This window comes from Diadema antillarum, unplaced genomic scaffold, assembly GCF_040938485.1.
Source record: "Diadema antillarum isolate AM-2024a unplaced genomic scaffold, OU_Dant_1.0 seq00000836_RagTag, whole genome shotgun sequence".
NCBI lineage: Eukaryota > Metazoa > Echinodermata > Echinoidea > Diadematoida > Diadematidae > Diadema > Diadema antillarum.
Window position 1 is genome coordinate 860,906 of NW_027271712.1, and position 14,017 is coordinate 874,922.

General features: G+C 38.0%; 1 protein-coding gene across 1 annotated transcript in view; it reads right to left on the bottom strand.

Moving 5' to 3' along the window:
• Window positions 1–1,585: 1,585 nt before the first annotated feature.
• The window catches only part of LOC139740133 (S-adenosylmethionine decarboxylase proenzyme-like), a 29,332-nt gene continuing 16,900 nt past the window's right edge, over window positions 1,586–14,017 (bottom strand). Inside the window, exons 9-12 of the mRNA XM_071650715.1 lie at window positions 12,716–12,808; window positions 9,397–9,471; window positions 5,947–6,027; window positions 1,586–1,892 (exon numbers count right to left, since the gene is read on the bottom strand). Of these exons, the coding sequence (XP_071506816.1) occupies window positions 1,758–1,892; window positions 5,947–6,027; window positions 9,397–9,471; window positions 12,716–12,808 (384 nt within the window). The 3' untranslated portion in view covers window positions 1,586–1,757. The remainder of the gene's footprint in view (window positions 1,893–5,946; window positions 6,028–9,396; window positions 9,472–12,715; window positions 12,809–14,017) is intronic.

The following is a 14,017-nucleotide window of genomic DNA, read 5'->3' on the forward strand; positions in this document are numbered from 1 at the left end:
TGTGAGATCTTGCTACATATCACCATTTCAAACCACCATTAACCATTTTGCATTTCTAATAGCTTTAGTATAGGCGTATTGGAAGTCTCCACTGTTTTCTTAATATCCGTGACTATGTGGATGTATAGACCTGCAAGCAAGAAAAATTTAGTACCAGTACTGCAAATGGCAAAAAACATTCACAGCTCAGATTTATTTATTTTTTTCACTGATTTTGCACTACTCTTGGTTAAACAAATTCTAAAATACACACAAAAACGATTGTGTGCTTCATCAACTGATAAATACTATTGCAAATGCAATAGCAGTAGTAGAGTGGTGAGTATGTGTATGTGTTGTAGCTTTGTGTAGGTTGTACATTTAAATAGATTATTTGTGTTTATACTGCAATCAAATGTGTGCATGCAGTAATTGTGCCATGTGCAATCTTCAAGAGGGAGACATGATATTGGTATGCATGTTGCGCAGATTAAAAGCATTACCTATCATTTGCAGATGAAACAAAAACCCAGCTTTAGTGCTTCAAAATAGCTCTTAAATGTGTGAGTTAGGAATAGAAACAACCAGTGTAAAGAAGTTAGTCGGTATAATCAATGTTAAGTATTGCTGAATATACAAAATGTGAACAATGGCTATAATAAAATTGTGTCTAGACTAAACCGTATACAGTTATGGTTTAGTAAGAAAAACAGTGATGTATCTCCTTATCTTTGAGGCTATATCGCAAAATTTTTACATGTTAGGGTGTTTTGTGAAAAATGTAAAACTGACCTACACACCATATGTATCAAATTTGATATCTCAAACATTTTTAAAATCACTGCTCCAGTAAACAGTACCTTTAAACAGTACTTTGTAGCACATCCACTTTTCTGTGGTTTTAGTAAATTGGATGAAAACATAGGAGTAAGCAAATGTGCAGTGCAAATTTAAGAACCCACGAATATGTTTTTAAGCCGCTTAGAGCAAATATTTAACAGCATTGAAATATCAACATTTACAGTAGTTTTGATAACCTCATTGTACTGGCATTCCCCCGCACTGGTAATTAATATCAAAGAACATTTCTCCCTTGCAATACAAGACAATCGCATTGGACAAGTCAAGAATTTTCATCAATTTGTACAAACGGTGAAACAACTCATATCATAGCCAAAGAATAATTCCAAAGATTTTACAGGAGTGAATCTCTCACAGTTTTCTTGAATTCAACCCATTGCCCACCAAGACCTAGTTGGTCCTGTGATAAGTCTAAGGAGATCTTAGAATCCTCTAAGGAAATGTTTATGCATTATATAATAATCATTCTTTTAACTGACTTATCAAACTTCATGCCAACCATGTTTGCTACATACTAATACACCACAGAATGCAGAGTTGACATTCTACCTTTTCATACAATAAATACTTGCATTTCTAATACATGTATTTCAATGATGGTTTTGAAAGAACATCTTGTGCTTTATTTTTCAGCAAAGAAAGCATTCACCAATACAGTATAGCACATGGTGAAAAAAAGTCTTATGAAAACTGGCATACAGTGTACATGAGCTCTATTCACTACAAACTTCATCAAAATGCTGGATACACAATTAATTCACTACAATAATTTTACGTCATTGACACAGAAGGAATTTCGTAATACAAATATATGCCCTGTACTACAATCTATCAGAAAAGTTCCAAAAGCCTTTACCAAAATGTGTAAAAGGAATTCCATGATCATTCAAACATTCTGAGTTGATTACCTCGACACACTAAACCTTGTCCCTAATATACTGGCCAAAGGTGAGGTCGTAATTCTTGAACTCGGAGTACTGACGATCCTGACGCTTGTATTGCTCCAGGAATGAATCTTTCAGAGCCTTGCGACTGGATCCACAGGCCGCTTGCTGTGAGAGGGTGGATATACAGTAGGTCAAAAAAACAAAACGAAACAAAACAAATTACAATCAAATTTCTGCATTGATAACACCCAATATAATTTACAAACTGTCCAAATGCTACTTCAGGGTCTTGAAATATAACATCTTAGCTCTATTTGGCAGAAAACCACTTTCAATTTTGTTAAGTGGTCACAGAGAAATGTTGATTGTTGTAAAGCATGCCATGAGTCTGATTCTTCTAAGTTTAGGCCTTGGATGCTCTTGGAACTGCATATTAATGTGTAAACAAAATAGACAGAACTTGGAGGGATGGGATTCCTGACATGCTCTACAAAAATCCTAATTTATCTTTGACCACTGAAGCAAATCGAATGGGGTTTTCTGTAAGATGTGGGCAATGAGTTATAGTTTCATACCCTGAAATTTCGTTTGGACTGATTCACTATCTTTAAAGTTATCTTGCGGAGGGTACCGTTGTATTTTTTTTTTCTTTCTGGACATATGGTAGATATATATTAAACTTGACAAGCACATACAGAAATCATGGGAACTACAGCTGTATGGACAGCGTGATAGAATGATGGGAGTAGTTTGTGAGAAGAGATAAAACAGAGAAATAGTAGACAGAGGTACATTGGAAAGGGTTCTCTTCAGGTAGGGACATGTTAGAAGAATTAACAGATGGCTCAAACTACATGTTATAACAACATTTTTCATGTTCATCTTTACTATCTGGCCTTCTTCACTGATATTGCAGTCCTTGCATACGTGTACTCTTACAAATTCCCTCCCTGTGTATTTTTGTGCATGTTAAGCATTTTTTTTCTTCAAATAACTACAGAACATGATCTATAAGTTATAACTTACAATGTTTATCTTATATATTTTGTATCTTGTATTGCGTTTCATCGTATCTCCATTTGTATATATTCCATAATTGAATCTATCTTTCCAATTTCTTCTTAAGCGCTTAGAAACATTGTAATAAGCGCTTTATAAATGATATTTATTATTATTATTATTATTATTACCCTATCTGCCATTGTAGTGGTGCCTTAAGATCATCTTTAATATCAGTTTTGATTTCAATCTGTTCCGCAATTCAGAACATGTTAAGAACAAAGATAATCTTATCTGATGAAATACTGGCATACTAAAGAAAGTGATTGTCAAGGGACTCTAGAAAACAATTAGATGAAACCAGCATCATCTCAATTATCCTTTCTAAAAAGCTGTCATTTTTAATGACACCATTGTCTTCTTAACAACAGTACTGGACAATAGAAACCAGATTGCAATGAGTTGTGAGAAAAAAGTATGGGGGTGATAAAGGTATCCCCCCAAAAAAGAAAAGAAAAAAAAAGATAGACTCTAATATCATTCCCCTTTCACAAACACATAGAAGTGACTACAATGATCTCGAGCATAACCACATGCCAGAAATTTACAATGAGGAAAGATATTCAGTGAAGTGGCATTTCCTTCTTCTCCCCGACAAAAGAAAAATAAAATGGAAGGCAAGAAAACAATGACGCTACTTTCACTGCAACCCATAAATCAAACCACTAATGTGCATCAAATTACCATCAATGTTACCTACAGAATATAACTGCAGGAAGATGAAATGAAAAGCTGGAATAAACTGGACTTCCTTTGGGCAAGTCTAGACATTGGAGCACAATAGCACAGTAGAAAGGCACTCCATCAAAACTTTTATAGTGAAACTGAAAATTTTAGCTTGTGGTTCACTCTACCCACAATCCTTGTAAAAAAAAAAAATGAAAAGATAATTAACATATCACTTTACAATAACCTGTACAACCGACTTTATTGTGTTATCAAGTTGCCTGCAATGTTCAATCTTGTCATATATTAAAGGGATCATATAGTTTTGGTTGAGACTTAACTTCAGGCTTTCAACAGTTTTTTTTTTAATTTTTTGATGAGATGATGACAAACATCTTCTAAAATGTGAAACAAAGAGCACGTGATTCCGACAGGAGTTCAACATTTATTTGATGAAAGTTGGGTTTGAATTGGCTGAGATATCCAAGACAGTGCGATCTAAATAAAAAGTGGGACCCACCTTTATTACAATCACTTTGTTTTACTTTGTTTTTGGATGTCTCAACCATTCCACATCCAATTTTCATCAAATAAACTTTGAATTTGTCTTAGCATGATATGCTCTGTACTATTTCATAAGTGGTTTCTTAGTACCTCGCAAAAAATTAAAACCCAATCCTCATCTCCACCAATACTGTACCATCCCTTTAAATACATGAGGAAATACCCAATTCCGTCAAAATCATGCTCAAAGGAAATCTCCATAGTATTATTAGTCAATATCTCAAGCCTTGCCAAATTTACTGTGTTGGTAGACAGTCATCACTTTCTCATCCTTCTTGAAAGTCAAACAATGCTGACCAAAGTGCATACTTTGACAAATCAACACCACAGTGTTATCAGTACGAATTGATGCACTGTCAAACATGCCTGTACTAGGTTCAGTGGTATTGTAAGGACTATACGGTTTACCTTGACCCTTGACCCCTGGTACTAGGAATGAAGTTGAATGCAAGGATTTGAGAGAAAACGGGAGAAAAGAAGAGAAGAGAAAGGAGAGACAAAGGGTGCGTTTGAGCACTCTCCTGAAGCATACAGTACCATAAAATACTGTACCCTCACCAGAGAAGTGCTCGAAGGCTCCCAACGCGTACTGTACCATACCATATGCCAGAGAGAACTTGAACACAAAGAGGTCCAAAATCATACCATACCAGCTGTTGATGTGAGGAGAATACGTGTAACACCCACTACATCACTTACCTCCGCCAAGGGAGAAGGTTATGTTTTCATTACCATTGGCTTGTTTATTTGATTGTTTGTTTGTTTTTCTGTGTGCAAAAAAAAAAACTCAAAAAGTTGTGCACAGATTTGGATGAAACTTGCACGAAACATTGAGAATGACACAAGGAACAGATGATTAAATTTTGGTAGTGATCTGGAAATTTTTATGGATTTTATGAAGGATTTTTTAATATTTTGGCAGGTAGGGTCAATGAACTTGAGAGATCAAGCTGCGCATTTTTGAGGTTTTCATACACACACTAAAGTGTGTGCTCTATAGTTTCTGCGCAGCTGAAGGTTTATGGTGGTACAAAGGCTTCTACATTGGGAAATCGGGCGATTTTTCAGCATGCATACATATCAGTGGAAATCACTGATCTCTACAGAAGAGCAAGATCATCGGTGGAAAGTAGCTGCTTGGCGGTAGTCTGCACTCTCAGAGTGCTTTTCTAGTTCAGAGTTGATTCTCCTTGCTAGGGACACCTGTATTATGTAGTATAGGCATGTGAGGTGAATAAGCCTGTTGCTATAAAACCTGTGACCCTTTTGACTCAAGTCCCAAAATAACTCATGAGACAGGTTATCTCCTCAGAGTATTCAAATGCTCCCAATCCGGCATGGTATGGTAAGATGGGCAAACGCACTGACAATTTCATCAACGGGTATGAATGCACATAAAAAACAAACGAATGGAGTAACCACAAAAAATGTGCTAGGAGTAACAGACAAACAAACTGTGGCCATGATACCAAACCAACAAGCATAGAACCTGCTTGTGTGTTGTTGTTGTTTTTTCCCCACCAAAGCACCATTGATTACTATAAAAGTGGAAATTTTCATGGTGTTGAAATTTTTGCACATTTCCATGACTGGAAACGAGTGCGAAAATAAAAACACACAAATGTTTTTGCTTGCATATGTTCCAGTAGTTCACGTCCTGATTCTGCGGAGGTAAAAGCACATGAAACTGTTGCAATTTTTGCACATTTCCATGACCAGAAAGCAGCGCGTATATAAAAGCACGCAAATGCTTTTGCTTGCCATATGTTCCAGGAGTTTATGTCTTTATTCTGCGGAGTTAAAAGCACGTGAGACTCTGCTAGCCCTGCCAAGCACACACACAAAAAAAATTAGTCACACGAAATATCCACCTTTACAGTACTCTTATTATTTTGTACATCGGATTGCTGGTAGAGAACATATCACCCACCTTGTTTGCGAAGAGGGTCATCACAAACTTGCCTGGTCTGAAGACTGAGAGAACTCTCTGAACAAGCTCCTTGTAATCCGTCTGAAATACAGCGAGGGAACAAGGACAAGTTTTTACTTCCTACACCAATCAACCTCATGCCATCATGCCTAGTCTTAAGCCCAATGCCCACTGTGTGAAATGAGCCTGCAAGCTGGTGCGAGCGCTATGGGGTGCCAAGTGTCACATGGCCTATTTCTTAATGAAATGACAATATTTCGTAAACGAAATGATCATTTCGTTAACATTTAACAAAGTCGTCATTTCGTCGACGAAATGACAGATTTCGTAACGAAATAGGCCATGCCACACTTGGCGTCATATACAGCTTGCACCAGCTCGCAGACTCATTTTGCACAGTGGGCAATGGGCTTTAAACATATCATTCGTGTTTACTTTGTGCTGTGTAGATTTTAATTCCTTTTCCAACGATGAAATAAGATTCCATGCTGGTACTAACAAGATCATATCACATCTCTAATGAATGTATAACATGGAGTGAGCAGTATCTTGAGGCATCAGTTGTTTTTTTTAATCTCTTTGTGCACCACATTTACACACTTGACAAAGTTAATGGCTCGCCAACTTTGCATATTTTGCTCGGTGACACAACATTTGCTCCTGCGAAATAGCTGTAATAGAGTTCTAGGTTTAGTTAGATGTGATAATTAGAATTAGGACCAGAGTTATTTTTGTTGGTAGAATTTATGTTTGGCTTTATAATAGTATGCAGATATTTCATGGGAGCAATTGCTGCGGGAGCAAATGTCATGAAACCAGTTTTCTCAGACCCCGTTTACAGTGCGAGGCTTGGCCCTCGACTCGGCCGTGTCTACCTTCATTTCAGTGTAAACGTGCAAAAGGCCAAATGCGTTGGCCTCGCCATTTGGCCTCGCTCTGGAGGTGGTCTCGGCCGCGGCTCGGCCGCGGCCGCAATGTAAACGCAAACTGGGCCAAATGCGCGGCCAAGTTTAGTCTGGCTTCCAAACCCTCTGCCTGTGTCTTTCGCTATTCAGGATATTATCCCCCTCAACGTCGAAAACTAGTATAGTTTAAGGTGGTTTTGTCCTGCAAAGGATTTTTTTCCTTCTGCAAAGGCCTCTGCCCTTACGGCGACTTTGTTGCCACGGAATTTAGTTGGCAAAGGGTCTGAAAACCAGACAATACCAAATTGCGTTTGTTTATAAACAGAGCGCCACTATACCACAAAATATTGAAAGGTTTGAATCAAAAGCGCGGCCGAGCCCGGCAGTGTAAACGGACAAAATTGCGGGGCCTGGCCTCGCAATGAGGCTGGGCTCGGCCGCGGCTCGGCCGCGGCTCGGCCCAGCCCCGCACTGTAAACGGGGTCTCAGACAACCAAGCAAAACCCAATAGACAGATCGCAATATGCTACAGTACACTGACGAAATCACACACAATTCCTTTCTCATATAGCTTGCAGTGGGTTGACAGAAAAGACATGTTCCATAAAAAAAATTCAGTTAAATTCTGATTTTCTGTCCAGTTTGTGTCTTTAAGAAGTCATGCCTCTCAGGCCTGTTCATAAAAGTATGTGTAATCGTGCAGTCTGTTTGGGGATTGTGTTTTGAATACTGGTCATATGTAAAAAGAATAAAATGAAATAAAGAAATAACAACTAAAATATTGATGGCTTTGTCATATTTACATCACATCAAAGCTTGTAATTTGCTCTACAACTTTGTTGTATTTCAGTTCTAGCATAAACAGCTGTACAAAAAGTTGCATGTCATTGAAAAACAAAATGCAATCCAAAAGCGCACATGCACTGTCTCATGATAATGTGGCACACAGACTGTTTACATCATGGTTTACAAAAGAGTTCAAAAACACAATCATTATCACTGCTGATGTAGTAGGTGGGATTTGGGGAATTTCCCCCACACTCCACTACCATCTCAGACTTCCAGCACATCTCAACACACATCCTTTATAATCCTTCAATATGGCATGTATATCAAGCTCTTGTAATGTACATTCTATTATTTTTTTTCTTTCAGTTCATTTGTGACCCGCTACAACAAAAAGGTCCTAAAGTCGCGCACGGTCGAAGCCGTGAAAATCGAGTTTGAAGTCAGAGCATTAAAATTGGTCAAAACTTACGATTTTCTGATTTTGATATACAATATTGGAGTCTAACATGTCTTCTATCATCTGTCGAAATTTTGAAGCAAAATGATCAAAGGGAAGACCAAAAAATAGCGTTTTTCTGAGCCATGTTTTTTTGGGCATTTCAATGAAGCAGAAACTGGTTCGAAAACTTGGATTGAGCGCCACAGATAGGTTTCGCCCCTAACAACGACCAGAGTGATCTCATTGGTCAGTTTGCTGCTTGCTGTTAACCGAAGCGTGAAGCTCGCACACTGCCCAGTCGACTGGTGCGTGCAGGCGGGGTGCGCTATGCTCAGCCGCTTCTCACATCCTGGTCACTGATTGGTTGGTGAGGAGACCGCCAACGCTGATGTGCTTGAATGAACTCTTCGGGGGTTGCTAGGGCTTACCTTCTATTGTCCAGAGGTGAAAACTGACTTGCGTGTCCCTTGATCGCGATTGCGTCGAAAGGAAGACTTTTAGGGCGCTTTTCTCGAAACAGTGATTTTCCAGACGTCTCGACATGCTCTCTTTTAAACATCGATATCTCCGCAGCCGATTATTTTTATAAAATGTGTTATATATCAATTTAAAGCAGAAAGATTAGGGGATTATATCATGCAATTTTCAAATAATCGACCTCGCCCGACTTTAGGATCATTTTGTTGTAGCGGGTCACATTTGGATTTGGCCACAAAAAATCTTTGACCTTCAACCTTAAAAGGATTTGGCCTAAAAATCTGTAATATAAGCTCATCTTCCCCTAATGAGTCATGCATCGGCCAGGTATCAAGAAAGTCTATAAGAGCTTTTTTCTTTAAATTGCATGGATGGACAGGAAGATGATCAAACAGATGAAAAATAAAAAATCATCAATGCCTCAAATGCTGTTTGGCGAGGAGGCATCAAACTTACTGGTTTGGTTTTCTATGAATCTTAGTCAACAATGATGTTGGTGAAATGAACTGCTATGTAAGAATTAGCTGCACTGGCTGAAAGAAATCAAACTCAGTACACCTATAGAGCTACATAAGGAATTACCCCGAGTAGGTATTATCCTGAAACTGCTGCTGGTCACTGCATTCAGTGAAACACTGACCAAAGGAGATAAATTATGTGGACAGAGGTTGTGTTACTCGAGTGGCTGGCATGCATGGTGGCTTGAGAACATCACTTTTCTTAGGAGGATCTTGTTCTTAGAAAGAGAGAGAGTGAGAGAGCGAGCGGATAGAGGAGCTCTCATACCACATCAATTGAAATGAGAGATTGGATTGGAAAAGAAATAACATCTGGGCTTACCATCGGGTAGTTGGTTTCGAAGCTGACATATGAGTATTCCTTCTCTGGAGTAATGTGTATAGTCACGTAGCCATCCTGGGGGGAAAAAAAAAGAATAATAAATGTGTTATTTTGACGATCTGTAGATGTGCTGGCAAGAAATGAGAATGACACACATTTAGATCAAGTAGGGAGAAATGTCCAGTGCACAGAACAATGGCAATGAAGAGAACTATATTGTTGCTTTTGCTTCAGTACACCTTTTAAAATAAGACTTCATGATGAGTATTGCAGAGGTACGGCTGAAGAACAGGTGGATATGGGGGGGGGGGGAGGATTAGGGATGGGAGGAGGGAGAGGGAGGTGGGGATGGTGAGAGGGCTGTGACTTTAAAAGCCTGGTAATAAGGGGATACATGGGTGGCCCAGTTCATCAAATTCTCTGTCCACCAGGGTACACTCAAAACCAAGAACAGCACTGGTCGGCGTGTGAATCAAAGCATATGCTCATTGGTAATGGCCGACTCCAGGTGAGATTCTCCAGCTGTGTGTGTACTTACACAGATATCAGTGATAAAGCTGTACACAGTTCATTGCAGGGATTATCCATTCCCACTCCATGGTATCCCTACACTACAGGGTTACCCAGGCTATCGTAATTGATCAAGAGACAAAACTGTGTACAGCACCTGTGAATGCAAAACTCCATTTTCACATACATGTAGACTGAAATTATTGTGCAAGCACCTGTACATATAATCTCCAAAGCCAATCACCAACAATTGGCAATTAAAGGGTGTGTACAGTTCTGGTCGAGGTGAGGATCTAGCTTTTAACATTTTGTGAGATATTCAGAAACCACTCTATGAGATGTCAAAGAGCATGCAATTCTAAAGGGTATCAAAAGTTTATTTGATGAAAACCGGATTTGAAATGGCTGAGATATCAAAAAACAAGGTGAAACAAAGAGATCATAATAAAGTTGTGGCATGTCGCCTTTTATTATTATCACTTTTTTGGATATCTCAGCCATTTCAAAACCGATTTTCATCAAATAAACATTAAATCCTTCTTAAAATTACATGCTCTTTCATATTTCAGAAGAGGTTTCTCATTATCTCACTTAGAAATGTTCAAAACATGAATCCCTTACCTCAACCAGTACTGTACAGTCCCTTTAAATGTCTACATAGAGGATACATTATTCTGAAGGAGTATTGAAATGTACAAACGTTTATGCACAACACTGTGTGGTTTGTGGTTTGGAAAGTACAGATTGTATGATACCAGTGGATGATACATGTACTTGAACAAGCACAAGTCTGCCAATGACTATTAAAAATACAACCGCGTACTTGTTGATATGACAGGGCTTCTGTAAATAATAGCTAAGAGGTCTACTAATGAGCCACGTTTGCCACTTTGCTAGGTTTCGGGTCTCACATTCTTGCAGAACGTGACATAACTATCAGTATATGGCCTTGTCAAATACTTCAACCAATTAAGTGTGTTACACAGGCTTGTCGGAAAACCGTCCTGTAGATGTACTGTGGGGAAATTTGTTCTCTACATGGAGTGACCTTCAATTGTCAAAACATAACCAAATGAAAACGAAACGGCAAGGAAAAATCCACTTCACATGAATTATAATCTAAGTGCTTCCAGCTGAAACAGCTGATAGAAATAACCATAGAATGCTATGTTTGATGTTATTTAAACAAATGAATGGTTACATTCCCACTGCTTGTAAGAACCAGTGAAAATCCTACATACATTCCTTTCAAGAACTGCATAAATACATTCACTACAAAATCAAAGATGTGTGTCGGTGGTGAAAGTGACTGATCTCTTATTAAAGGGACTGTACAATACTGGTTGAGGTGAGGATTTAGCTTGTAACGTTTTGCGAGATATTTAGAAACCACTCTATGAAATGTTATAGAGCACATAATTCCAAGGGGAATCAAAATTTTATTTGATGAAAATCGGTTTTGAAATGACTGAGATATCTACAAACAAGGTAAAACAAAGAGATCCTAATAAAAGTCATGACCTGTCAATTTAATTCAGATCACTCTTGTTTTGGATATCTCAGCCATTTAAAGGCCAATTTTCATCAAATAAACATTGAATCCTTCTTGAAATTACAGGCTCTTTCATATTTTATAAGAGGTTTGTCATTATCTCACCAAAAAATGTTATAAACCTGAATCCTCGCCTCAACTAGTACTGTATAGTCCCTTTAATCATGACGCTATTTATCATGTCATAGTCGTAACAAAGTTTGTTCAATCAACCAGATATCACAAGAGGGCGCTGTCTAAAGAAATATGACTCTGAGAAACTTCAGTGGCCAAAATGTGTTATGAACAGATTTATGATTTATATTCTAAAACAGTGAGTTCAGTGAGCTGACATGAAAAGTTTATTGATTTGCTTTGAGCTCATTACATTAGAAGAAAACAGAATTATTTGAAAGAGAGGTCAAAATCTTAAAGTGGGAAAAGTAAAAGACTGTTCAAAAAATGAGACGTGCACATTTTTATATATAGAGGTATTAGCACATTGTAGGTATCCTACATATATTCCTGCACACCAGATGAGTGCACATGTTCTATGAAAGGAAGGGGTTACATCGAGATACTGTGAAAGTGGATATTTTCAATAATTTCATAATTTTTAATGCTTGGCCGGGTGAGAAGAGTTTTGCATGTTTTTAATTCCACGGAATCAAGACATCAACTACTGGAATATATGGCATGCAAAATTATTTGTGTGCTATTATTTTCCAGCTAGTTTCTCGTTATGCAGAATGTGTGAATATTTCAACACCGCAAAAATTTCCACTTTTACAGTAGTTTTAGTGATAAAATGTGTGTAAAGGAAGGTTTAATGTTATCTAATAAGTTTAAAAGGGGCAATAAGGTTCTTGACATAGGATAGCAGTCACCCCTTCATAGCCAAGCCATTTGTGGGAATGAACAAGACATTGTAGGAATTCATTCATTTTGTACAAGTTGGAAGTTTGGACAAGAAGGTTTTGACAATTTAAGGGGGGACTATGTGTATAGCTCAGGATAGTTTATGTGTGTTTGGTTTAACAAGGATAAGACTCTTTCACATCAACACTGAATGGCAATAATTTGATGTTCCGTAATAAAAAATGGAAGCTGTCAAATAATGTTGATATACATTTATTACAGGAAATAATAAGAAAAAAGGAGATAGATAGAGAGAAAGAGAGAGAAGTAAAGAAAGAGTGAGAATAGGAAGAAGGGGGGTAGTGTGCTTATGACAGTGTAGAAATAGTGCAATTTGATACCATGGCAACCAAGACTTACATCCTTGAGAAGTCCGTTCATGGAGTAGCCACAGGGCTCAAAGAGATGGGCATCAATCTTGCAGTCTGGAAGAAGGCTAGCGATTCCACTCTCCTGTCAGGTGGTGACATCAGAAGAGGGAAAAATTATTTTAGCAAGAAAACATAGAACGCTTACGCAGGGTGGTATACGAGGGGTTGGAGCATGTTGCTGCAACATGCTCAAATTCTTATGCAACATCCTCAAAAGCCAGCCACATACAACACAACATTCTAAAGAATTGGTGACATGCTCAAAATACGTACGTAAAATGTAATTAAACATGCCATAAGCATGTGCATTACTTGACAAACATCAAACTAACATACATTTGTAGTTGGTACTTACAAAAAAGTGTGCCCAAAACATGAAACAGAACATTAAATGTGCGCACCATAACAGGAAATAAGTCTTAGAATATTGTGCACTGTACTGTAGTAACATAACCGCAATGTGCACGTGGGGCACATACAATTTTTGCAATAGTCTCACATTCAGAGCTTGCAACATGCTCAAATTTCAAGTTTTGGACCAAGCTGTGTAATCACAATGGGATCTATGAAGTGAACAAAGATTAGCACTTCTTGGCTTGAGGCGTTAATGGGATGGTTTAGTATTGGTCGAGACGAGGATTGAGCACGTAACTTTTTGCGAGATACCAAGAAACCACATGGGAAATAGTAGAGAGGATACCATTCTAAGAAGAATTCAAGTTTATTTGATGAAAATCGGTTTTGGAATGGCTGAGACATTAATAAACAAAGTAAAACAAAGCAATCATAATAAAAGGTGGGTCCCACATTTTATTAGGATTGCTTTATTTTGGATATCTCAGCCATTTCAAAACCAATTTTCATCAAATCAACACTTAATTCCTCTTGAAATTGCATGCTTTTCACATTTCATACAAGGTTTCTCATTATCTCACAAAAAATGTTTATTTAGAAACCTGAAGTTAGGTGTCTCAACCAAAACTATACGATCCCTGTATTAAGGCATCACAGAGGTTACTAATTATCTGCAAGCACCGTACTGTCAGAGAAGTACAATGTGTACTAGGGTCTCTTTGTACTCAAGACTTCATGTTGACATACTGTAAAGCGAGACAATTTCACGGCATGAAATTTTCGCAGCATAAAATTTTCGTAAATTGGAGCTGACTGCCCTTTTTTTGCAGCATTGAAATTTTCGCGAATTGTCACTGGCATTCAATGCATACAGTGTAGACAAGAATTTTCGCGTGCATTCTAATTTCATGAATCTTGGCTCTCATGAAATTTGCGA